This window comes from Euleptes europaea, chromosome 3 (assembly GCF_029931775.1).
Source record: "Euleptes europaea isolate rEulEur1 chromosome 3, rEulEur1.hap1, whole genome shotgun sequence".
Classification (NCBI taxonomy): Eukaryota; Metazoa; Chordata; class Lepidosauria; order Squamata; family Sphaerodactylidae; genus Euleptes; species Euleptes europaea.
The window spans coordinates 48,824,420-48,851,550 of NC_079314.1; the positions used below are offsets into that span (position 1 = coordinate 48,824,420).

At 41.6% G+C, this 27,131-nt stretch overlaps 1 protein-coding gene across 1 annotated transcript in view; it reads left to right on the forward strand.

Annotated features, from left to right (window-relative positions):
• Positions 1–27,131, forward strand: part of LOC130474782 (maltase-glucoamylase-like) — a 76,009-nt gene that overhangs the window by 31,822 nt on the left and 17,056 nt on the right. Inside the window, exons 8-15 of the mRNA XM_056846481.1 lie at positions 6,032–6,157; positions 6,817–6,948; positions 12,128–12,238; positions 12,762–12,878; positions 12,982–13,066; positions 18,922–19,039; positions 23,849–24,017; positions 25,614–25,730. Of these exons, the coding sequence (XP_056702459.1) occupies positions 6,032–6,157; positions 6,817–6,948; positions 12,128–12,238; positions 12,762–12,878; positions 12,982–13,066; positions 18,922–19,039; positions 23,849–24,017; positions 25,614–25,730 (975 nt within the window). The remainder of the gene's footprint in view (positions 1–6,031; positions 6,158–6,816; positions 6,949–12,127; positions 12,239–12,761; positions 12,879–12,981; positions 13,067–18,921; positions 19,040–23,848; positions 24,018–25,613; positions 25,731–27,131) is intronic.

A 27,131-nucleotide genomic window follows, 5' to 3' on the forward strand; every position in this document is an offset into this window, starting at 1 on the left:
AGTTGCTCTCCCTTTTCTAGCCCCCAGGCCATAGGGTCTGATTAGGGAGTCACAGGGAGAAGAAAGCATTTCCTGTCTGAGGTAAATATAAATGTGATTCTGATAGGCATAAAGTCTTCACAAACACCTCATTTGCATTAGTGATTCTTACTGAAAGCCTGGAGGTGTTTTTCCAGTGAACCTTGAATCTTGGAAATGCACACTCTGGGACCTCAGAAAACATTTTCTCTAGTAGGCATTAGAAAGCCAAGAAAGTGCTTTCTTTATAACCCTTAAATTGCAAGATCATGCCAGTGTTCGTCCACAGCACTTAAAATGCGCCTGGTCCCTATAGATAACTGGGGAGAATTTTTTTTAATATTCTTTGAATTCCCATAGATCAGGATCCAGTCCTGTAGCTTGTTTGAAGGGGAGGGAGGACAACTTGATCCAATCGTAAAACCCAACCTAATCAGATTTCACAATCAATCTGAAAATTTATGAGCAGGTGGCATTCAAGTCATATCTTTAGAGCACGTTTCTGGCTTTGCATTCCTATTGATTCCCTTTTACCAGCTAGGATTTTTTCTTCTAATTTTCAAACGTTTCCCTTACCCTCTGTTCTATTTTCACAAATAATGGTCCTTTTTGTTCTTTGAGGCTTTGTGAAGAGCATTCTGTATCAAAAGCTTTTTAATGACGATACATCTCACAGAAATAAACTCTATACCGATTATATCAAATCAAACATAAATCCCAGGTCTACAGAATTATAACTCCGCTTCACTGAATCCATCTGGAATAGGTACCATATGTCAGTTTCTTTATTGGGATGATTTGGGGAGATCCATTAGAGAGACCAGCGTTGGCATAATTAGAACAAGGAACATTTGTTTTCCCAGCTGTCCTTTTTTATCCTTCTTTTAGAATATTCTTTTGATTTGAATTAAATTTCACCTGAGATGCTCCAGCCTCATCAACCACGAGAGTGAACTGTTTAAAAGTTAAGCCCACCTTGCAAGTGAAGTTTTCTTGTATTTGTTCAACCTGAAATGCAATTGCCTCCAAGGGGCTCTAGCAAAATTCTTCTTTGCCTTGGGTTACACCTGATGTTTACAAAGGCAAGAGAACAGTTGCATAACTGAATCTATAACTGGAAGATGTAGGGGATGTGCAGCCTGGAAAGGACAACCATGGTGCCCAGCCCACTGGGATGCTTCTGAAGGCAAGTTCAAGGGGCTGAGAAATATAGGAAAAACTACCTTTCACACCCTGGACCTCAAAATCAACAAATAGAAATTGAGCCCAATTAGGCTCTTTATGCATTGATTGGCAAGAAGAAGCATTGCAGTGCCATCCTAGGCTGAGTTACACCCCTCTAAGCCCATTAATTTCAATGGACTTAGCAGGGGGTAACTCTGTTAAGGTTGCACTGTTAATGTTGCATCTATTGTGCAAGAGACAGATGCCTTTTCTGTTAGTAAGAAAAAATGGTTTCTGTATGAAGATGGCTCTAAACCCTCTCCCCTAGACACCACATTTTACAAACTTCATTGACCCAAAGAACCACAAAGCTACTTCTGTGAGCCCAAAGGGGTGTCAGATATTTCATCTTGGGTGAACCTAAAAATATGTAACCAGCATTAACTCCTATTGGTAGGTGTAGTAATGGAGAACTTAGCTGTCTTCTAGAAGAGATGTATTTGGAGATAGTTTGTACCCTTTAAATTGGTGCTGAGCACAAAGGTTGGTCCACATCAGAGTTAGGGAATTTTTCCCACTGAAAACCTGTTATTGCATGGGAAATCAAAACAAATTGTCATGAGTCAGCCTGCTGAGGCTTCCTCAGATGAAGAGGACCTTGGTGCAGAGGAAGACAGTGGAACAGAGCAGCCGCAGCAGGTTGAACAATCACAGGCAGAAGGGACCTCCCCGTGTCTACAGTTGCCCAGTGCAGGAGGACTTACCTGTGCCAGAAGCTCAGCCTCAGGTGGTGGTGCCAGAAAGCCCTCCAGAGTCACTGGATAGGGTTGCCAACCTCCAGGGGGTGGCTGGAGATCTCCCACTATTACAACTGATGTCTTGATGGCAGAGATCAGTTCCCCTGGAGAAAATTGCCACTTCGGCAATTGGACTCTATGGCATTGAAGTCCCTCCCCTCTCCAAACCCCATCCCCCTCAGGCTCCACTCCCAAAACCTCCAGGTATTTCCCAATGTGGAGCTGGCAACCCTACTGTTGGAGCAGAGGCGCAAAAGACTCAGGGCACAGCTACATGACTGGAGAAGAAGTGTCAGACTACAAGCTCAGCGGACACTGTAATGAGGCTAACGAGCTTCACCAGGCAGAGAATGCTGAGTCAGGGTAAAGTGCAGCAGCTGATCCACTTCAGGGCTATTTAAGCAGGCTACTGTGGCTGACTCATTCTGGGAACAACTTGTTGTCATCACTTTGCGTTGATTGGGAATGCTGGCTGTTTTTGAGACTCTGGACTGGACCCTGATCCCTCATTTGGGTTATGCTTTTGGTGGTGCTGAACCTAGAGACAACCTGGCATTTGACTTGGACTGCTCCTGACCATGCCTCATGACTTTGGCCCTCAGACCTGCCTCTTTACAGGACACAAATCATCCTAGCCACCTGCATTGGTATTGAGGTTCCATCACTGGTTGCTGCTGTCAGGGATATAGTTTTGAAGGAGCATGTGAGTGTGGCATACGGTTTGTATCACCTGCCTGTCTTCACCATTGCTTCTCATAAGCAGTCATTTCAACTGCCTACCACAAATTCTCAGAATGAGGTATGGTTGGAAGTGACTCTGCCAGTACAGGGCATTGCTAGACTGCAGTGGTTGTCCATAGTTTTCAAATGTTCTATACTTTGGAATTTGTTAGACGTTGCTATTCATTTAGCAGCCTAGATAGTCCAGGCTAGCCTGATCTTGTCAGAGTTTAGAAACTAAGCAGGGACTGGCCATGCTTAGTACTTGAATGGCAGACCGCCAAGGGAGACTAGGGTTGCTACTCAGACAAAGGCAATGACAAATCATCTATGCTCTTCTTTTGCCTTGTCACAACTTCACAGCTAACTTTTACCTTTTTTGTTGATTTATTCATTTTAGGGCACTTAAAGTACAGTCCTAAGAGCCGCAGTTATGGGGGCTAAATGTCATGCTGGGGAGGGGAGATCAAATAATTAGGAACAACTGTCATGAAGGCCCTCATGAGAGTCCCAACCAATCATACTTCCACGTTTGTGGGTTTTTATAACAAAAACAATTTCAGTTTATGGGCAAGAACAAAGTAAGACATATGGGTAGGGGTGGCCTCTCAGGTATTTTGGGCCTGAACCATAAGTGGAGATCAGTGGTTAAAAGCCAATATATGAAGCAAATGTCAGAGTTCTTTTCATCACTGACTGTGAAGATGTAAGGTAGTGTGTCTGTGGGACAGATTGATAGCAGCTTAGCAGTATCAAGCAGCCAAATAGAATGTGGACTGTACATGAAGGTAGTTCCCTGTCCAAGCCCTGGGTCACTACTGACCCATGGGGTGATGTCACATCATGACATTTACTAGGCAGACTATGTTTATGGGGTGGTTTGCCATCACCTTCCCCAGTCATCTACACTTTACCCCCTGGAAGCTGGGAAATAATTTTACTGCCCTTGGAAGGATGGAAGGCTGAGTCAACCTTGAGCTGGCTACCTGACATTGACTTCCATCTGGATCAAACTCAGGTCGTGAGCAGAGCTTGGGCTGCAGTACTGCAGTTTACCACTCTGTGCCATGGGGGTCTGTACATACAGAACTCATTAAGTATGTATTTTCCAAACATTCTCCTTCTCAAAGCTCTTACTGTTCTATGTTGTACTTTCATTTTAAAAGACTGGGTTGTTCTGTTTAATTTACTTAATACCTATCCAGCGTTATGGCAAAAATTCTTGATATGTTTATTTTGTATCCCATTCTACTTGTGTTGGCCTCCCCAGGGCAATGCTGAAAACTTAAATAGACTTAACATTTACCAGACATAGAGATCCACAGTTCTCAGTTTGTCCCTGCATGTGGCAAGACATCGCGTGAGATGCTTTCAAAGAGCGCACAGTTGCATGTTGTCATTTAAAGATTTGCACACGCTTATGTAGCCAGTTGCAATTAACTGAGTTTCTGAGGGGAGCCTGACCTGAGGAGGTGTAGCAAATGATTTAAAATGTAGAGCGCTTGGAATAAACACCGAGCTTTTTCATGATGCAGTTTAGCAGACTGTGGCATTAAAAATAGAATAATTCTGTCTGGAAAGTTCAGATTCCTGTACTGATTTAATTAAAGGATTGCTTTTTTGGAATATTTTCAATGCATTACCCTTTTAAGGGATTCATATCGGCTACAACACTACAGGTGAAACTAAAGATATTGACTGTGCACTTGATGTTTGTCAAGTCCACAAACGGTTTACTCCACCCCGTACCTATAGGATTCTAAAGATATATTATCGAACTTATATAAGCGTGCTGTGGGACCTATTTTGTATATTTGTAAATAATAGTTTGTGATAGTTTGGTTCAGTACCATTTGTTTGTTTGTACAATGTTTGCATGTTCTTAGTTAGGTATTTCCTATTTTCTTGTCACTTCTATATCAATACACTTTGTGTTTGCAATAAAACATATTTCGTGTGCTGTTCTTTTGATTGAACATCTCTCGGTACAGCACCAGGTGATTGTTATTTTGGTTTGTAACCTCTAGGTGGTGGCTGGAGATCTCCTGTTATTACAACTGATTGCCGGATGATAGAGATCAGTTCACCTGGAGAAAATGGCCACTTTGGCAATTGGACTCTATGGCACTGAAGTCCCCTCCCCAAACCCTACCCTCTGCCCCCAAAATCTCCAGGTGTTTCCAAACCCGGAGCTGGCAACCTTACCAATCAGTTACTCTGGAGACCCAACAACAGGGCATAAAAGCCAAGGCCTTCCCCGAATGCTTTGTGTGTAGAAAAGAAGGTGGGGTGGATGGTTTACCACTGTGTTATGACTTTTTAGTGTACATCTCCTCCATGGACTTTCCATACGGTGACCTGCAAGCCTTCAAAAATAGCGAGGGCTGCAAAATGAACCTTGTGTGGGATATTCAGGACTGACTATTTTGAAGGTAGCTCAGTCCTGAAACCATGTTAGAAGCAACAAACTTTACCAGGACATGGTAACAAGTGATTTTACTGGTTAGAATTCTTTCATGTTTATTCTACACTGAGGGACAAATTCACCTCTCTGTGATTCTTCTGCAGCTGGCTTTTAGACTTTTTGCCCCTGAAATAAAAATCAAAATGATTCCCCCTTAGCTCTGAAGCAGACCATATATTTTTTTCTTAACACCACACAGATAATAAGATTGGAGGGCAGGTTATGGTTTCTGTTCTGGAATCTTTTGCCCAAAATTGCTGCTTCACATTGCTTCAGGGTAAACATGGTCTTGCTCTTCTACTTCAAAAATCCTTTTGTGTAAAGTCCTTATGGCTCCTTAATACAGTTTGAGAACTTTTTTGTTTACTACATTGTGGTATCCTTTATACCATTAAATTATCTCTTTCAAAAGCAAACTGAGTCATATTGCAATAAGCTTCAGTCAAGCATCAAAAACCCAACACCCAATGAATTTCCAAAATTATTTGGAGGGAGGAGGGAAAACTCAACCATGGTTTTGAGATTAGAAGTACAAGCTGTCATTTTTCCTTTAAAAAATCAATAACCTAATACTAAAAAAAGCAAAAACCCATAAGCGCCCCAATAGAAAATCCACTCTCCTCAGAATCTTTCTGCTTTGTTACCTGAAGTAATAGATTTTTTTCCATAGATCCAAGGTCAGTTCTGTGCAGGACAAAAATAGAACCTTGATGTGACTAGAATGCTTGTTGGCCTGTATTTCATATTAACAGAGAGAACAGAAATGCCTTTGCCACTTTGATTCAAGAACTCTCGTCCTCACCTCATGAGATATTGGAATGTACCGTGGTAAAAATAAAAAAAAAATGCTTGTTTCTTTGTTTTTAAGGCCATCGGGCGTCCGCATCTACCTCCTTACTGGTCTCTGGGGTACCAGCTCTCACGGTGGGGATATTCTGACATTGCTACAGTAAAAGAAACTGTCAGGCGCATGGAGCAGTATGGCATTCCTCAAGTAAGTGTGCACTTTGCAGCATGCATTACAATTAGTTTCCCAACTAACAAGAATGAATAACAAAAGGTAATAGCATAATTCATAGTAGTAGTACACTTAGTATTACTCTAATAGTGTAATCTTAATCAGAGTTCTGCCCTTCTAAATCCCTTGGTTTAGAAGGGTGCAACTCTGTTTAGGATTGCACTGTAAGTGAGCAATCCTAAACAGATCTACTTGGCAGTCTCATTTTATACAATGGGGCTTTCTCCTAGGAAAGTATTCTTTGTATTGCCACCTAATTCTGCTAGTATTAATGCTAGCACGAATAGTATAGTGCATTATGATACTATTTCCACTAGCATTAGTATCATGTTAATTGTATAAATAATAATAAATACAATCATCATTTTTTAGAATTTAATTGAAATAATGGTGGTGATTAAAATATGCAAATATGTCATAACTACAAAAGAACACTTCAAGGATGTAGATTCAGTTGTAGGAATCCTATATGTAGTTCAGTTTGGTGATGTCTATAGTAGGAATTATGCAGGATGATTTCTGTATCCATTTTTACTGTGGTGCTAATGTAAGTGGAATACTAAATCTGAGCAACTGTGCCAATTTGGCCTCAGTGCATTAAAAATGCTCCAATGGGTTATCATTGCAATTGGCAGGATGTCCAGTATGCAGACATTGACTACATGGACCAGCAACGAGACTTCACTTATGACAAAGAAAAATATGCAGGTCTGCCAGAGTTCATTCAAGAGATGAAGAATGAAGGATTGCATTATGTTGTTATTCTGGTAAACTTTCAAAACTTTATATTAAGATTGCACTCCTTTGGGGCAGTAGGCATTCTTCTAAGCACAGTGACACCCTTCTAAGCCAACTGAAGAGTATAAAAGGGTGTAACTCTGTAAACCCATCATTTTCCAGTCTATTTTCCTTCGTAATAGGATTTTCACTGGGGAAACCAAAAAGCATATGATGCTCCTAGTAACTTCTCATCAGACTTCCTGTCTAGGATTTTTCTTTGGGTTTGGGTTTATTAAACCTGAAAATATTTGAAAAATCCAGAAAACTCCAATTTTTTGAAAATTCTCGGGTTTAATAATTTTTGGGGCTAGTAGGGACGCTCCTGTCTCCCACTCCAGGCTGCATGCCAGATCGGGCCTCCATGTGGAGAGATGGCGGAGAGGGTGTGACTTGCCTAAGGTCTCCCAGAAAGCTTCCTTGGCAGAGTAGGGATTTCAATCTGAGTGTCTCGGATCCTAGTCCAGTACTCTAATCACAACAGGAGAGGAATGTACAGTGGAAGTGCACAAAACCTCATGACAACCCCAACTTAATTACTTAGATCTAACAGGCAATTCCAGCACACAATAATGCCGAGTTGTTTTGAGTAAATGCATCACCAAATGAATCACATTAAGAATTCTTAATGCATCTTGTAGACTAGCAGGGCCAGGTGATATAATTGCCAGAACACCCGTTTATAGCTGAAGAGCACTTTTTGCATTCTCTCAAGAGCTGTGCTGTGTGCTGATGAAAACATGAAAAAATTGGTCTTTTTTGGGAGAGGGGTTAGTGTAATCTATGGATGAATGCAAATGTGTTCAGGCACAGTGGCACACTTTGGCTGCTGGGGGACAAAGCCTGCTCCCTTCTCCTGTAGGCCAGTACGTGCAGAAAAGAACTTTGAAGACACACATTCTCTCATTAAGGTGTCAGCATGGGAACTGAGTGCGTTTGACAGGAAATTATGTCCGTACTATAGCCTTATTTTGCCTCTAAAAGGAACAGAGAAATAATAGTGTAGGACAATCTTATTTAATTTTTGGCTTATGGTCGGGATCTACAGAACTGTACCATTAGTCATCCAACAGCATGTTGAGCTTGAAGTTCTTGAACAGCAACAGTCCCTCATCTGTCATTTGGCCAACCACATATGAAAGTGAGTGGACTTTCAAAAACGCATTGTGATATGGTTTGTGCTAGGGGTGCACACTGTGGAAAAAGAACCTTCACAGAACTGCTGTTGCCAGAGTTCCTTGGAAATGCCAGGAGAGTTAAATTGGCATAAAGAGTATAGATTTGACCTTAAACTTCTGCCAAGTTGCAGAAATTTACCAGCTACCTTTGAATCCACAGATATCTTTTAAGCATCCCAGGAGAAATAGCCCTGCAAATGGAACCCTCCAGAAGGAATTTGTGGCTCCTCAGAATTACCTCTAAATACCTTGCATGGCAGATTAAGTACACAGGAGAACAAGGCTTCATTTCAGCCCTGCACTGCCAGGAACATTCTAAATGCCTCTGGTCATGTGCAGAGTGCATTTCTCTCACCCTAAATAATGCCAGGTCATAGTTTTAGAACCCAACCTAAGCATGTGATTAGGAACTCCCATTGTTCATTCATGTTGTGAATATGGAGGGAATTTGGATTAAGACCATGATTTTTGTTGTTGTTATTGTGGCTGTCAAATCACAGGTTATTTATGGCAACCCCATAGGGTTTTCAAGGCAAGAGACATTCAAAAGTGGCTTGCCACCGCCACCCACATCTACCTGGTGCCTTCTGTTTTTAATTTCTGGAGCCAAAATAGGACTTTTCTGTTTACCTGGAACCTTAGTTAAGGGTTAAGTCCCTCGGAACCATTGCTTCAGTACAAGGTTGGCTCTAGGATTTTGTGGGCCTTGGGCAGAAAGTGCCCAGCCCCCTCCCTGCTTGGCCACCCCCAGGCTCCCTGCTTGTGTTTCCCTTCCTGCCCATCTGTTTGCAAGCCCTCCCCTCAACTGTGCTCACACCACCTGCACCACCAGCAACCCTTTCCCTGACTTGGGCTGCCAGGTCCCTCTTCGCCACCGGCGGGAGGTTTTTGGGGCAGAGGTTGAGGAGGGTGGGGTTTGGGGAGGGGAGGGACTTCAATGTCATAGAATCCAATTGCCAAAGTGGCCATTTTCTCCAGGTGAACTGATCTTTACCAGCTGGAGATCAGTTGTAATAGCAGGAAGTCTGCAGCTAGTACCTGGAGGTTGGCAACCCTGACACCTCAGGGCAGTGTCACCTTCGTGGATTCTAGAAACACTGCCACCACTGTGCACCATTTGTATGGCTTTCCAAGTGGCCCCAGGCAATATATTTAACTGGGAGCACAGGTGGCGCTGGTGAAGAGTTTGCATTCAGAGGGGGCAAAGGGCACATGGTTGGGTGGCACTGATCTACTTCATCCACCTAAACAGGCGAATAGGTACATCTTTGTTTTGCTTTATGCGGATGATGCTGTGATCTTATCCAGGTCACCAGTGGGATTAAGGAGAGCGCTTGCAAGAGTGGTGGTGTTCTGTGAAAATGAACAATTAACAATCAACTATGGGTGGCAGGGTAGAAATGGGGGTGGGGGTGCGCTGTGGCCATGGGCCCTGGCAGCATCTCCACTGTAGGGTGTGTTGACACCAGCCCAGCTTTGGAATAACTGGAATTTCGGACCTCATAATGTGGAGACAAATTTGGAAGAAATGTTCATCCCATGACAATGACATATACAAACTGATATTACTTCATATGTGAGCAAATGAATGTGGGTATTCAACATCAGCATTTTCTGGCTACTACCTCTCACCCTTTTGCCTCTTGGTAATTTTTTCCCCTAAGGATGTCAGGACTTACTCATCATCCTTGAACAATGGCCCCATTTTTTGCCTGTGACTTAATCTGAGTCAGAGCAAGTGCATTGTTTGGATACAAAGAGAGATGTTCTAAAAGTAACAATGGTTATCAAGCGGAATGATAAACATCTATTACAGCAGAGGAACTTTAATGAGCAAGGTTGCCTACTGCTTGTTAACTCACGCTAAAAAGAAATTTCACTAGGAAAGCAAAATCAAGGGGAAAGGATTTACAATGTGCTATATGGAAGAGATTGTGATTACACACAATATTCTGGAATCCAGGCATATTGAGAAAGTAGTGATGTGATGAGATCTCATCATAGATGGTAACGTATTTGATGCCTGGTCTCGAGGCCTAGGAAATGCAGATATAGGCATTAATATTAAGGTGTTCTAATTTTGTTGAGCCTTGTTTGTGTATTGTAACCAGTGTGGGCCCTAAGAGAATGCACCAGATTATTTATTATTGAATATCTTTTTTGAAAATCAAATTGTATCCTCCGTTGCGTCTAGACATGCAGAAGAATGAGGTGGCAGCTTGACGATAGAGTGCTGAGGTAGCAGAGTGGGTGCAGGTGGGAAAAATAATAGTTCTGAATCCTGAATGTAAAAACCCTTTGGAAACAGAAAATTAGCAGAGCAGGTGAACAGCTGGGCTAGAACCCCTTCTCACTGCTGTGTTAGTTTTCTATTTTCTGGGAGTTTATTTTTTACAAGGAGACACTTTCAGCTTCCACCGCTTACAGTCTGAAATGGTGCAGCCTATTTGACTGCCTCAAAATTCTACTGCCACAACATGCTGCAGGTACAGACTGGGTCCTCATCTTCACCCAAAGAGTTCACACCAAGGCTCGCATAGGGTTTCTTATGTGGTCTCCCCTCTGGCCTGTTTACAGGGCCAGATCCCTTTAGCTTCAGTAGCAGAACAACTTGTGCTCTTCAGACAATTCTCTGGACCATTTTATGAACTGTTGAGTTGATATCTCATATGAACCTCATTCCCAAAAGAATAATCAGGAAAAAGAATGTCAAAGATATGTGGAATAGGTTTGGAATGCAAAATCAGTCACTGGAGCCCTTTGTTCTCCATGAGATGACTCTGGAGCTGCATAATGGATTAGATTTAAGCAGTAAAATAGCCTTTTTGGTGGAAGAGGTATCAGAGGTTCTGATTAAGGGTAGCTAATTAAGCTGACTTGTAGAGTATTGACATCCCTTGAGAATCACCTTGTTGGGATTAACTACTATAATAGGGAAGCTTTTTACTTCTCTCTTTTAAAAAAATCTGAGCTACTTAAACGAAAACTCCATACCTATTGAGCACTTCTGGAGGTTTCAACCTTTTATATTTAAAAGGGCCTGCCAAAATTTATTATTATTTTATTTTATTTTCTCTTCATGTTATTTATAGTCCACCTTTCTCACTCTAAATCTGTACAATTAGTTGGATGACGAAACATCTAATAAATGGTAGAATAGGACTAGGCTAGCAGAGATCTGAAACAAGGTATGAGTATTAAACATGGCATGTTAGACCGTTCAAGGTATGGTATTTCCTAAGTAGAAATATAATGCAGTGAGAGCAAGATAAAAAACATACAGCAACAGATAATGCATATTAGTAGTATAGTCCACAGCCATGTTTTCTCTATTGAAATGCCTCCTGAATCATTCTGTTGTAATGCAGCCCCATTCTTTTATAAAAGGACCTCCTGAACAGTTTATTTTACATAGTTTGGGGAAAGCCAAAAGTATGGAAACTGTCCTGACCTCCTTGGGCAGGCTATTCCATAGGGTGGGGGCCACAACAGAGAATGCATGTGTGTGGACAGTTGTTGATCTTGCCCATCTGCAGGGTGGCATCTATTGAAACCTCCATTCAGATGAGTAATGTTGTTGTGGCAGGGCATAGAAAGAAAGGTGGTCCTAGACCAAGAAGGTACTAGACCATGAAGGGCTTTGTATGCAATTGCCAATACTTTGGCTGCCCATTAGTTACCGAGTTCAATTCAACGGCATGACTGCAGAATGGGTATAATATGCATGCTCCGCCTAGTATCTAATAATAGTAGAGCCACAGCATTCTGCCTTAACTGGAGTTTCCAAGTTCTTTCACATTTTCTCTTCACTTCCAATCTGATGGGTTTAATAACAGATTTATACATTTCTGGCTTCCTGACATGCAGAGAGACCAGTCCCATTTAGAGTGACGTTGTTAAGCTTTTCAGACAGTTTTCCAGCAGGTTTTGTCATCATGCTCTTGGCTGTTACTAAGTCTTGCTTGTGTGTGTGTGTTTCCCACCCATGCAGGATCCTTTCCTAACCAAAGATGAACCTCGAGGGATATACAGACCCTATGAACTTGGACAACAGTTAGGAGTCTGGGTGAAAAATGCTGATGGAACTCCAGCTGTTGGGAAAGTAAGTGTCCAGCTGAGCAGTTACAAAGACTATCACTATGCCAGAACTTACATGATTTCCTATGCTTTCCCAGCAACAACATCAAAAATATAATAGCAACAGCGGAAAACAACAACAGTGAATCCCTTACAATATTGTCATTCCTATCAGTTACGACATCGCTTCCACCACACCTGTCAATTAGCCATGCAGAGAAATTGGCAATCAACAGAATTCCATAGTATGTTATTCCATCCATTCCACACTTTTCCAGTACACATGAAACACACAATACTGATCCAGAACAACAACTACAATTGCTCAGTAGTTTTAGGAAGCAGCTGCTACAAGCACAATGGTTTGTGCTTGCTGTAGTGGAACTACATGGATTACTCCATGGTCACATGAATTCAGATGCCACACTTAAAAGGAAGCACCAGTTGTCTGTGAGTTTAGATCCTGTGAAATCTGAAATTTTCCCATGTCCATTTGCATGATTTCAGCTTCCTTATGTTAATCTAATATATCTCACTTGCATTTCTAGGCCTTGCCTCCTGGTAATTCAGTGTATCCTGACTACTTTAACCCAAAAACAGCAGAATGGTGGACCAATATGTGTGTTGAATTCCAGAAAGTTCTGCCTTATGATGGAATTTGGCTTGTAAGTTTGAAAAATGGTCCCCGTTTATTTTCATTTTGTCTCTCTCCCAAGTATACAGTCCAAAATAACCTTTTTAATTTTCACATTTTTTTGTTCTGCTTAGGATATGAATGAACCATCTAATTTTCTAAATGGCCAGGTCCCAGGCTGTGCTCACAACAATCTCAACAACCCTCCTTTCATTCCTAGTAAGTAACCTCAGGGAAACAAGTACTTGATCAGACCTATATAGCTATTTGCAACATCAGTATTACAGACATACATTTTAAGACTTTGAGAAGTCATTTAAAACATGTACTTGGACATCCTTTTTCTTATTTCCCCCCCTAACCTTATTGGTGGTGGAAATTGCTATCAAGTCACAACTGACTTATGGCAACCCCATAGGGTTTCCAAGGCAAGAGACATTCAGAAGTGGTTTGCCATTGCCTGCCTCTGCATGGGCTGAGAGAGTTTTGAGAGAACTGTGACTGGCCCAAAGTCATCCAGCAGGCGTCATGTGAAAGAGTGGTGAATCGAACCCGGTTCTCCAGATTAGACTCCGCTTCTCCTAACCACTAAACCACTCTGGCTCTCTTTATCCTTATTATCAACAGTAAACGTACTTCCTCCTCATCCACATGGGGAAGCTTCCCATTTGCCTGGTTATTAACCAGACTGCCCCCAACCCTCAGCTGGTCAGCGGGTGGAAGCAGGCCAGCTAAATGGGGGGAAGCGATCTGCATGAGCAGTGCACGCATGGTGCAATGACATCACTTTTGGGTTTATCCTGGAAGCACTGGCATCATGCTGGTTTCCATAGAGTTTTAGGAGGACAGTGCTAGAGCATCCCACCCAGAAGTGACGTTATTGCGCCGTGCGTGTGCTATGCAAGTGGTTTGCCACCGCCAGCCCCGCCTCTAAGAAACTCCTGCTGGTGGCGGGGGACCTGGCAACCCTACACATGGGAAGAAAAAAACTTGCTTAAGTGATATGTCACTTCTTCTTCAAGTTAGCTATGGTCTCCAGCAGGACCTTGTCAATCATTTGTCATTAGATACTGTACCCCATGGCAGAAGATCCTGAGCTGCCTTTTGGGAAGGAAAACTATAGAATTCTAGCTGTACACATATTGACGATGTGAACACGATAGAGAAACAAAGTGCTCGCTTGGGATAGGCAGTGTCCTCTCCCAGCATCTATTTCCCCCTTACGTCACTCGAGCCATAACATTTTAGCAGGGAGAAGGAGAAATGTGTGGGTAGCAGTGCCCCATAGATGCCACCTAACTGCTGCCCACCAGTCTTATGGAAAGGTAACACTTGCTCCATTTTTCTGGTACAGGAGTCCAATGGATGCCTAGGCTGCAAACTCCAGGCTGGGAAATTCCTGGAGATTTGGGGGATGGAGCCTGGGGAGGATAGAGTTTTGGGTGTGGGAGGGAGCTCAACAGGGATGTGATGCCATACAGTCCACCCTCCAAAGCTGCCATTTCCTCCAGGGGAACTGATATCTGGAGATCAGTTGTAAATCCAAGAGAACTCCAGGCCCCACTTAGAGGTTAGCAACCCTCTGCGACATAGAGGAAGTGAAATGCTTCTAAGGTTCACTCTGGTTCTACTCTTCCCCTGTAATACACATTGTCCATTTTATGCATCTAGAGACCATCTGACTCATGCACAGTCAAACTGAGAAAGCATTGGGTTTAAGTTGACAAACATGCCTATGGATCCAAAAAGGATAAAACTTTATTCCTTTTGATAGGCTCTCAATATTATATATTCAGTATCATTTGGAAAGTAATACACTTGGTATTTCTTTGAGAGAATGCAAACTCATCTCTTAGTAACCTGGGTAAAAATTACAGTTTACCTGTATAGGCTGTAACATTCTGTCTATGTTAAAGGATTCAGAATGCCGGAGGTTAAAACTCTGTTCTAGGAAGCCAGAAAACCTACAGCTCCTTGTCAGCAATTCAGCAATTAGTCTGGTCAACATCCTTCAAATAAACCCCTGCTGCTTTAGCAAGCCTAATTGGTGGCAGGCGGTGGAGATAGCTATTATGAGATTTTTGGAAATGAAATATTAGAGGGAAATCCAAAATGAACAACAACAAAAAACAGCCCAGCTCTTCTGGTACTTCCCTACCACTAGCTAATCCTGAATGTTCTGCAAGAGTAAACTATTATTTACGAATTTCCTTCTCAGTTCAAGAATTTAACATAAAGACTATGAATATTATGGTAATATAATGTTCTTAAAAGACTGAGAGATATGACTGCACAGGGAATTTGATGTGGAAAGATGCCCATATAGAATAAAAACAGGCGATGCTCCTTTAGCAATGGTTGTTAGGAAGGATAAGGTTGCTCCTTACATTGGGCAAAATTAGTTTTGTACTTTTAAACATAGGAATCCAGTCCTATTCTAGCTGTACACATATTGACGATGTGAACAAGATAGAGAAACAAAGTGCTCAATTGGGATAGGCAGTGTCCTCTCCCAGCATCTATTTCCCCATTACGTCTCTCGAGCCATAACATTTTAGCAGGGAGAAGGAGAAATGTTATATCCTACATAAGAAGAGCCCTGCTGGATCAGACCAGCAACTAGTCCAGCATTCTGTCTCACACAATGGCCAAGCAGTTACTACAGAGGGCCAACAACAGGGCATAGAGGCCAAGGGCTTCCCGTGATGTTGCCTCCTGGCAGTAGTATTCAGAGGTTTACTGCCTCTGAATGTGGAGGTTCCCATTAGTCACCATGGCTAGAAGCTATGGATAGACCTGTCCTCAGTGAATCTGTCTGATCAATTTTTGAAGCTGTCCGATGCCTGTGGCCATCACTATGTCCTTTGGCAGTGAATTCCACATTTTAATCCCTCGTTGTATAAAGAAGTATTTCATTTTCTCCATCTTGAATCTACTGCCTATTCGCTTCATTGGATGCCTATGGGATTTAAAGTGACTGAAATATAAATATAGTATGACTGAAGGATAGTATGACTGAAGGATACTATAAATATAGTATGACTGTGGTGGATATTGATTCATAGGGTCGCCGTGAGCTGGACGCACAACATGTATGAAGGTTAACCTTACTGGTCCTAGAACAAAATATACAAGAGTATTAGATGAGAGCTCTGCCACTGGATTTGTGGGGAATGTACACATTTTAGGAGCCCCCAAGCCAGGCCCATAACTAGGGGCTGTGGGGCAATGCCCTACCTCTGAATTCCTAGTCCCCCAACCAATAAAAAAATAAGTCTCTAGCCCTTTTGATGGCATTGTTTTTGTCCCAATTTTGTCCCAACTGCAAGTTGGCTGGGACTGAGTCAGTTAACCCCTTCCTGACTAAATGTATGCTCTTTAACTCTGTGCCATCACTTTGTCTTCCTGTAGAGTCTCAGAGTTTAGGATGAGGGGGACATGGGAATCCTAACCCACTCCTCAGGGTACACATGCCCCCTCACCATCAGATTCCTGACCTGCTCCAAGCATCATGTCATGTTTGGTTCATGTGCACTGGATCTAATTAGAGTAAGCCAGAGCACACGGATTAAGAAATAAAGAGCAGTGGTTTCAGCAGCACTGTCTTCCAGGATGGTAAACATGTTTAGAACTGCAGCTTAAAGCCATTCACACACAATTACCTATGAAATGAATACTCATTTCCAGCTAACATGCATGGAAAGATTTATGGGCATATGGGGCTGCCTTATACTGAATTGGACCACCAGTCCATTGAGGTTAATGTCTACTCTGACTGGCAGTGTTTCTCCAGGGTATTAGGTAGGGGTCTTTCACATCACCTTCTATCACATCCTTTTAGCTGGAGATGCTAGAAATTGAACTGGGGACCTTCTGCATGCCAAGTAGATGTTCTACCACTGAGCTACGCCCCCTTTTTCTCTGTAACTAAAACTTGAATTTGTTACATATGTCCATGCAAATAATGTCAAATGTAAATCCATTATATGTGTACATTTGACATATATACTTCTGTGAGATTAAACTCTTGGGCTAAAATGAATTGGCCCTAATTTAACTGATTTTTGGACCTGTGAAAACTGACACTAATATAGCTCCTAGGTTTTTTAAAAGAATTAAAGACAGCAGTGGAAATGCATGCATAATGATAGAAATAAGCAGAATGATGGAGAAGTGAAGGTTGCTATGTGTTATTTAACATAAGAATATATTGCAAAATTAGAATTCGTTTGTGGTAATTTCTCATTATCCATTCTCCTTCATTTCTTATATGGGGCCATAATTGAGTGTCACTAGAAGACTTTGGTTTGTAACTGGGTTCAGAAGCCCTTTCTCCCTCCCAAGCTGCAGATGAAATGCCTGTCAAAGTTATATGAAAATAGCTATTTCACATTCAAATAATTTGTCACAGAGCCTTTGCTTTTTGTTGTGTCTGCTTCCAATAATGAAAACTCCTGCTCTGAAAAGATAGCAGAGTTCACCCTTCACTGTGTGTTTCTATACAGCATGTTACATTTAGTATTTCATACAGTCACATGTAGAGCAGTTGCTTGCTCAAGGAACGTGGTTCCACTGCATTCACCTAACTAAGAATTGAGGAGTCCTTCACACAGAGGTTTTCGCATGATTTGGGAGCTGTATTGCAGCAGTTTTTCTCTTTATAGTGTCATGTATTTGTTGTCTTTCCGTAGTTTCCTCATCATTTCTCCATGCTTTGTCAAATCACCATTGATCCAATTTTGGGAAAGCACAGAAAAACAAAGAGAGGAAACTAGAAGAAAAAAATGGCTGTAGTTTGGCATCTAAACTGCTGAGATAACCTCTGGGTGAAAGAACCCTGAAAAGAAAAATGCCAATCCCCCCAGTGATGTTTTTTTTCCTGGAACTTCAAGACTGACTCCAATTTAAAGGCTGCAGTTTATCTAAAATATTTATCTGGCGTTGCTCATTTTCCTGCTCAGTTTCACTTGCTAACTTCAACAAAATAAAAATAACCCAGTCTTAACTATTCTTACTGCAGCCAGAAGCACAGATAGCATGAACTGGTTGCAGAAGAGCATGGGGTCAGTATCACAGTCATTCTCCAGCACATTTGTGCACATGCAGTCTGAAGCCTGCTGACAGATTTGTATTGGTGCAGGCAAGGTCTACTCTTTCTCATCATGTTGTATGTGTATGTAAAGTGCCAGCAAGGCGCAGATGACTTATGGTGACTCCAGTGGTTGCCATTGCCTTCCTCTGCAGTCTTCTATGGTGGTCTCCCTTCCAAGTACCTAACCTGCTAAGCTTCCAAGATCAGGTTATATATACCATGTCTTCTTCCCTCCCTTCTTATCATGTTACTTTTTTTTAATGACCTTTTCTCCTTGTGCAAATGTGATCTCTGTGATTGTCTGATTGAGGGAAGAGAACAGGGTGGGGACAGAGGAAGACATTTTCCTCCCCTGATGTTTTCTCAGTCAAAAAAAGCCAGCCCTGAACTGTTTTTATTCCTGATGGGAAAAAAATACAGATACCTGTAAGTTTCCCCCAGCAGGAGTAAAAGCAGTTTGGGATGGCTTTTTATTTTTCAGCGAGAAAACAGCAGCAGAGGAAAGTGCTAACCCCCCACCATTGTTCTTCATCTTCATAAAACAATCCTGGAGGCTGCATTTGCAAAATAAAAAGAAATACTTTAAAATAAAGAGGGGGAGGTTGGAATGAATGCATAGTTGAGCCTTGAGCTTGTCAAAGAGACAAAGCATGCTTTGGGTAGCTCTGGGGCCAACCCCTTGCCTTTACCCTTCAAAACATAAGCCTTGATGCATACATCACTGAAAATTGAATCTTCCAGCTGTAGTAGACAACAGGAATGACCATAAATAGTTTTTTACAAACTAGTAGGATTTTCAATGCAACAGGTGTCCAGAGCTGGTTTGCCATTCCCTGTCTCAGCATAGCAACCCTAGACTTAATTGGTGTTCTCCATCCCAAATACTAATCAGGGATGACTCTGCTTAGCTTCTGACATCCATTCCAATTAATAGTCGCATCATTCAATTAACCTAATCATTTTTAATATTTTCAATTTGCAGGAATTTCTGATCATTCACTGTCTCAGAACACATTATGTCCAGATTCCCAAACGCATCTTGGAAAACTGTATGACACACATTCCCTCTTTGGCTGGGCAGAAGCGGCACCAACTTTCCGGTAAGTTGTCAGAACACCTTCTTTCAAAGAGAGGGTCCTGCAGTTTTCATTCTGGTTTGTTGTAGTTGAAGACTAATTGATAACCACTTGAAAACTCACAATGGCTTCTATTTAGGATGGTTGCTCATTGGACAATTAAATAATATTTGTGAACTGCTGAATTTCTGATGACAAGCTGACTCCATGCCCAGTTCCTAGCTGCTAATACTGTTTCATAGCACAAATTGGTGTAAAATACAAATATAAACTTTGGCTTTAAAAAATCAGATTTGCATTTTTTACTTTTTTTACTTTAAGATAAAGTTTTGTTAACCTCCTAAATATTAAAGTTTGCCCAGATATGCTGTGCAATCCTGAGGGGAGGGGGGCAAAAAGGCTAAGGGAGCCAAGTGACCTTTACACCAGCTTATCTCCAAGTTAGGCCGGTGTAAGGGCCAGTTACACAGGTGCAGTCCCAGAGCTGCTCCGCTTCTCTTGGATGCTGGTGCAGGGCTTAGGGAGCCAACTAACTCTGGCCATGCCCCCAGAATCTCCCACAACCACACCTGCACAGGGGCCTATGCCTCAGGTGTGGTTGTGGGAGATTCTGGGGGCATGGCCAGAGTTAGTTGGCTCCCTAAGCCCTTTCAGACTGGGAACACCTCCTGTAGAGGTGCAAAGTTATGCCAACAAAAAAACAGTGTAGCCCATAGGCACCAATTCTACTCAAATATAAAAGAATCCTATGTTTCTGGCATAGAACCCCTACCACGTTACAGTGGATTCTGAGTCACCTTTTGGAGTGCACTCAGGGAGAAACTACACATCACGTGACAGACGTTTTTATTTTTTAAAAAAGAAAAGGGGCTTTGGAACGGGACGGCGAGGAAGGAACTGGTGCTCAACCTTTCCTGCCTACCATTTTCCTACTTGAAATGCTCCCTCCCTCACAAGTTCGTTCTTCCTCTGTGGGACTTTCAGATGTGTATTTAATATGAGGACAGGCCCACTTAAGGAGCCTTACAGAACGTGCGTGGAGAAGCAAAGGGGGGATATTTGAAAGCAAAAATGGCCGGTGTAGAAAAGGTCAATAACATGCATATCCTTGGCACTTCTCCACTCAAATTTGCATTCCCTGAAATTGCTTTTTATTTCCAAAAGTAACCATCAAGGCCTTTTTACATACATTTAAATGTAGTGCATGATTTTGTAGCTCTTTTCTCTGCAATCAGTAGTTGCGCTGTAATTAATCAGCCTCATTTTTAGGTGGAAAATATAGTTTTCTTAAGGAGGTATAGCTGAAATGTTCACAGCAGCATGAATTCCTTGAAGAAAATGTTCCTGATTTACATATGCTCATGGTCAATTGAACAGGGAATGTTGGCCATTCATGGGGTCATACCACCCTAGAATGCAATGGAGAGTAGAGTGCCACTTATTTGGAAGCATTCCTGTGCCAAACTCTCATTACACTCAGGAAGTTCCCTGACATGCATGTTGGTTTTTCATGTATATATAGACTAACTTAGGGGTCTCGGGATTTAAATGACCACCCATATGCATTCTGAGGTGGTGTAATCCGAGGTATCTACTTACAGATTTGAGCTGGCTCTCAGATGGATCTAGAAAAAGTTCAGAGATGTTATAGATCACTCACCTTCAAACATTCTATTCACGGGACCCAGCAAGTTGCAGACATAGGAGAGAAAGCCATGTGACATCTCAGTCACATGACAGGAAGAGAAGGGGCGATAGTTGTGTCGCCAATGCATCTGCTAAAAAAAAAAAACAACCTCTTCACCACTGAGTTTCCTTGCCTTGCTGTCCTGCTGCTCTTCTCAGTGCTCATGCGAAGAGAGGTGCCTTTGCTCTCTATGCATGCGCACTAGCAGCCGGTCCTCAAAACAACCAAGAAATGGTAGCTCTACAGGGGCTCGTGACCTACCTGTGACTCATGGCTTAAAGACCACTAGTCTAAATTACTATTGGGCTTCATTCGTTAGTGGCATATCTGTTGTTATATCTATTTCAATTACAATTCCTCCCTTGGGTAAGGTAAAATGCTCATTAGCTAATATAAGAACTAGCCAAATATAGCTAATGAGTCAGGGAAAATCTTAATGCAAGATGAATAAAGCACCTGACAATGACTGAGCCATTAAGACTTAGTTTGGTCACTTAAATTAAATATGAGATTGGCAAGAAGGAGGGACATATCATATACTTCATGGCTTTTTGGCTCTGCAATTTGTAATTTTCTTTTTCATGCAGAAATATCTGCCTAGTGCAAACCCACTGCATGTATCTGATGAAGTGGGCTCTAGTCTAGAGAGACAGTATGGTGTAGTGGTTGTCAGTCTAGGTTCTGGGAAACCCAGGTTTGAATCCCTACTCTGCCATGGAAGCTTGCTGGGTAACTTTTGGCCAGTCACACACTTTCAGCCTAACCTACCTCACAGGATTGTTGTGAGGATAAAACGGAGGTGAGGAGATAGATGTAAGCTGTTTTGGGTCCCCATTGGGGAGAAAGGCAGTATATAAATAAAGTAAATAAAATAAAGTAAATAATCCATGAAAGTTTAGACTGGAATGCACTTCGGTTAGTCTTCAAGGTGACACAAGGCTCCTATGTAGGGTTTTGGTCTTTGCCAAACACTTAATCAAGGAATGAATTTGCAGTCTTGGCTACAGGCTTTAGACAGAAGAAAATTTCATTTTCACACATTCCTCAGCAGACAGGTGTTTGACAGCTGGCAGGGAGGGCAGGAGGCACAAGATAGAACAAGCCTAAATGTAAAGGTAAATGTTCCCTGTGCAAGCACCAGGTCATTCCTGACCCATGGGGTGATGTCACATCCCGACGTTTACTAGGCAGACTTCATTTACAGGGTGGTTTGCCAGTGCCTTCCCCAGTCATCTTCCCTTTATCCCCAGCAAGCTGGGTACTCATTTTACCGGCCTCGGAAGGATGGAAGGCTGAGTCAACCTTGAGCCAGCTACCTGAAACCAACTTCTGTCGGGATCGAACTCAGGTCGTGAGCAGAGCTTTTGACTGTAGTACTGCAGCTTACCACTCTGCGCCACGGGGCTCTTAAGGCAGAACAAGCCTAGTTGTTTAATTTTGTTAAAAATTTAACTTATAAAAGTTGGTATTTAACAATTCTTATGTTGTGACTCCTCAGTTATTACTGAGCATGCTGATGGCTCAAGAAGATCAACAGTTCAATCCTAAACAGAGCCACACCCTTCTAAGCCCATTGATTTCTGAGATATAACTCTGGTTAGGACTGCACTGTTAAAGGAGAGAATAGTATCAGTCACAAACAGCCTAGCATATTCAGTAGAAATCAACTGGTTTTCTTTTGTTGAAAGAGACAACAAAACCAAAGCATGCCTTCTTTCTAATAAAGGAGTCTGCTCAGCTTTTGAGCTCTTTTGCTGGTGTTTGCAGCCGAATATTTTACTGCCCAGCAGGAAGCTTGGTTTAAACAGAGAACCAGCATGCATACTGTGTCTAAGGCACTATGCAAAGGTCAGTTTTGACCCTCTCTCATGTGTGCACGTCATTCCAGGCCCACACAAAACATACTACACAATAACATCTCTCAGTGATCCTCTGGCCCCTCAGGGACACAGTGTTATGCTTATACACAATTGCTTTATTGAGCTACACAAAGAGGAGCCTGGGATAAAGAGAAGTATTCCCAAAGCACAGCGGTGTTCAACAACAAATCTGAAAGTGGAACCCGGCTCAGTAAAAGAATTTGGCAAAGTATGCTGAAGTGGGAACTCAATTTAAAAAAAAAACAAATTTGCTGGATGGTAGGGTGGAGCTTGGAGTTCTCCAAGATATGCAACTGATCTCCAGACTACAGAGATCAGATTCCCTGGAGACAATGGCTGCTTTGGAGGGTGGATTCTATGGCATTATAACCCGCTGAGGTTAACTCTGTTTACAATTGTCCTGCAAGCTAGTTGTTTTTGGAAGCAACTGAGGTCTTTGGCAATTAAAGGTGAATTAACACTTGAGAAGCAAAATAAGGTCATGCAAGCAATATGGTGGGTGTGAAGAGTCTGCAAAGTTGGCAGTAAATGGAAGGAGGAGATGGGAAGTCAGAAAAGATTCCAGTGGTGCAAGGAATGACAAGGAATCATGCTAAATCTATTCATGAGCTATCCTTGTAACCTCCTCCATGGTATTCATGCAGATCTCCTGCATAAAAATGAGACTGCCATAATATTTAAAATCAGCTCACGTTATGTGATGTCAATGCAAGAGCTTATGAATACACTGCATTGAAGTAGAAAGAATCTAATCATGAAAATAAATTAGTGATGCTCTATATCTGGTGGTTAAAAAAGAAGCTTAGAGATACTAGCTGCCCAAATCACCTCCAAATTCAATAGACTTTGGGTGCTTTCAATATTCTACAATCTAAAAATCCCTTTATTAGTCATTAATACAATATATTCTATTAAATTACATCTAAAAGTGAAAGTACATTTTGGTGTATAGGGATCACCTTCAGTCCAGTAACTGTTCTTGTTCAGTAGCAGGTAGTACTATCAAAATTATTTGATCTTCCTGTTGGGCAATGAAGCTACAAATTCGTTGAAGTTTAAAAGAAAAAGAGAACATTAATCTGATTAAAATATATTGAGAAAATATGTTGGATCAAGACAGGAAATTCAAAGTCAAAGAAGGATTATATTAGGAATAGCTGAAGATATTTCAGTAAATTATTTGACATTTGGTCCCGGTTTCCCATTTTATTTCTCCTCAAAATTCTTTTGGGCTTTGCTTATGTTGATGCATTTTTTCATTCCCAGTGCTATCCAGGAAGCTACGGATAAGAGACCGTTTGTGCTGAGTCGTTCTACATTTGTTGGAAACGGGAAATATACAGCACATTGGCTTGGCGACAACCATGCTCTGTGGGAAGATATGCATTTGTCAATAATTGGAATACTGGAGTTCAATCTCTTCGGAATCCCACAAGTAAGTTCTAGTTAAGAAGCCCCAGCAATCAGTGGTCTCAGTTCAAAATCACCACAAGAGTTTAGTTTCCTGACAATACACAATCCTTACTTAGTAAAGTACTCCTTAACCCAGGCATATTTTTTTTGGGGTGGTGGTGTTCAGTCTTGAAACGAGCATAATGATGACATGAATAGATGTTACATTGATTGCATGGTGGAAGTTAAGAAGGCAAACCCTGTGGGTGTCTTTCTGCATGGGAACAGAATGAGAATATAAATCAGTAGCATGCCTGCACAACTGGGAACGGATCAGAGGTGAGTACTGAAGTCATTCCAATGTTAGCAACCTCTGTATTAACCCTAGTGGGCTCCAGAAATCACACTGACAGGTAGGTAACAAACACTGGGTGACCTGACGGTAAAACAGATGAGCTTATAGTACAAAAGGAGTGGAACATAATTGGCCTTTGTCTGCCTGTGCACTTCCTCCAATGGAATGACACTTCTGTTTGTGGAAGAGGGGACATAATTTCTATTTATTCTCTCTTCCCACTGTAAACCCCCACTTTGCCCCCCATATGCTTCTTCAGAAGGTCCACTAAACACCCCCCCTGAATAAAATTTCAGGAGGCTCTGACTCAACACTAAGTTCTTCTGGCCCCATCAAGCCATAACCCACCCCACCAGAATTTTGATGGTATCTTCTCAGTATGCAGAAATATTTAGTAAACAGAACTCATTCTATTGCACAGGTTTATTTATATAATTGACATGCTCACTGAAGGCTTCTGGCTAAGGATACCAACTGACCAGGGAAATAAATATCTTGTCTGTTTAATAAAGGTTTAATGGGTCATTGAAGCTTTCCATTGCATGGGCACAAAGACCATTGTTTGTTGATTGCTGCAGGTCAAACTGATGTTAAAGAGGGACCAGTTAAAAAATTGGTAACCCTACCTATCTGGCCCATTAGTTCCAAAGGAGGGAACAGCTCTTCATGTTTGAAGGGATGTAAATCCAAATCTGATGCTTCCATCAAAATGAATGAATATATCCAGCATGTGGATCTGAATTGAGGTAGTTGTGAGTTCTCCAAGGTTTGAGCTAGTGAAACCTTGTTAAAACAGCACTATGAGGGTTGCCAACCTCCAGGTAGTAGCTGGAGATCTCCCGCTTTTACAACTGATCTCCAGCTGATAGAGATCAGTTCACCTGGAGAAAATGGCCACTTTGGCAATTGGACTCTATGGCATTGAAGTCCCTCCCCTCCCCAAACCCCATCCTCCTCAGGCTCCGCCCCAAAAATCTCCAGATATTTACCAACCCAAAGCTGGCAACCCTAAGCACTACAGTTTATCTAAATTTCTTAATCCTACCAGCAGGAAAAGACGTTAGTGTTGGGAGAATTAATTATGGTAACTTCCATGCATTCGATCAAGATCACCATACTGGGGTGAAACTTTTTATCACCTAATAAAAAGACTACCTCCCCATATCAGTATATAGAGCTCCAGATGACATTTTGGAGCAGGCATTTTATCCAAGTGCAACAGGAGTAGATTCCCAGCCAATGCTCCTGCAGGGGAATACTCACTGATTAATTCTGTCTTGACAGGTAGGTGCAGATATCTGTGGCTTTTACTTTGATACCAACTTTGAACTGTGCTTACGCTGGACACAGCTTGGTGCCTTCTATCCACTGGCGAGAAACCACAATGCACTTGGCCAACAGGTAAGCAGGTAGTGTTTAGAAATGCTGCAATGTGGCCTTCAAACAAACATGGTATAGGGATTCTCATAGGAATAGCTTCATAGTATGAGAAATGAATTTTTTCATGCTTGTAAGTCTTCCAAATGAGCAAACCTAGAGGCGGCCCTAGCCAGCCATTTCTGAAATCAAATCAAAAAATCAGTGTGATTAATTATCATAAATCTTTTCAGTATTTAAAACGTTTTGTAATAATTTGGAGACAAAATCAAGTTGCACTTTTTTGTCAGAATGTGTAATGACTTCACATTATTGTCACCTGCACGTTAGTAAACAGTGTCCTCCAAATTCAGCCACTTACCACTTTCTTTTTGTAAATAGAAAACTACTTGGGACATAGGACAACTCCAGATACCTATTATTTTTGCCACTGGGGTGTTGTTTTTTTACACTAGCCAGTGGATAAAAACGTACTATAAATTTTTGCAAAGGCAAGCTAATCCCAAGGAGCATTGAAGAAAAGTGTTATAATTATCTGCAATTTGCACAAAGTTTGGGCTTCATTCAAGAAATTTACCTCACCACAAACAAATCAATATAGAACCCTCCCTAATACCAGCAATATTAGTGCTTAATAATGATTATTTTCCTTTACAGTTTATGTTGATGTTTTAATATGTTTGGAGTCAAAGTCTGGGTATTGTTAAACACTCCATTCTGCCACCATCATGGATTTGCTTGGTGAGAGTAGGAATTTGGTTTGGGGTTGTGAATGCATCCACAATATACTTTGTGAGTTTGTGTACATTTTTCACAGAAGCTAGTTAACATGGCAAGTCATTATCCTTTTGAAACAAATACTTCTTTCTTCTGACCTGAAGAAACACATTTAATGTGTATGAGCTACCTTTTGTTTATGTAAAGGAATATGCAGCTCATGGGAAGAGAATTTAGCATCCTGGTCACATCAGTGCCTTGCTGAGCACTGCTGATATTGTGAAGAAGCAAATACCTGCACACATCTATTAACTCTGCCAATGTTAATAAGCAACTTTAACAATAACAAAGGAAGCTTTGATTATGGCTGAACAATGCCAGCTGATTGAGAACATAGAAGTGTTCTGCTGTCAAATTTAGTTGCCCCAGAAACCAACAGTTTAAGATATAGAATGAAGATGTTAAGAACCATAAATATGATTAAAATGGTTAAAAGGCCTTTGCTTTCTCTAAATGGTAAGCTTTTAAATAGCATTTCAAAATTTATTACATTTTTATCCTATTCTTCTCCCAAGGAGCTGTTTGTATGGTTCTTTTCCCACTATATCCTCACAAACAACCCTGAGAGGTAGATTAGGATGAGACTGAGCAATCAATCCTAGGTCATGGCTGACTAGGGTTGCCAAGTGCCCAGTGGTGGCGGGTAAA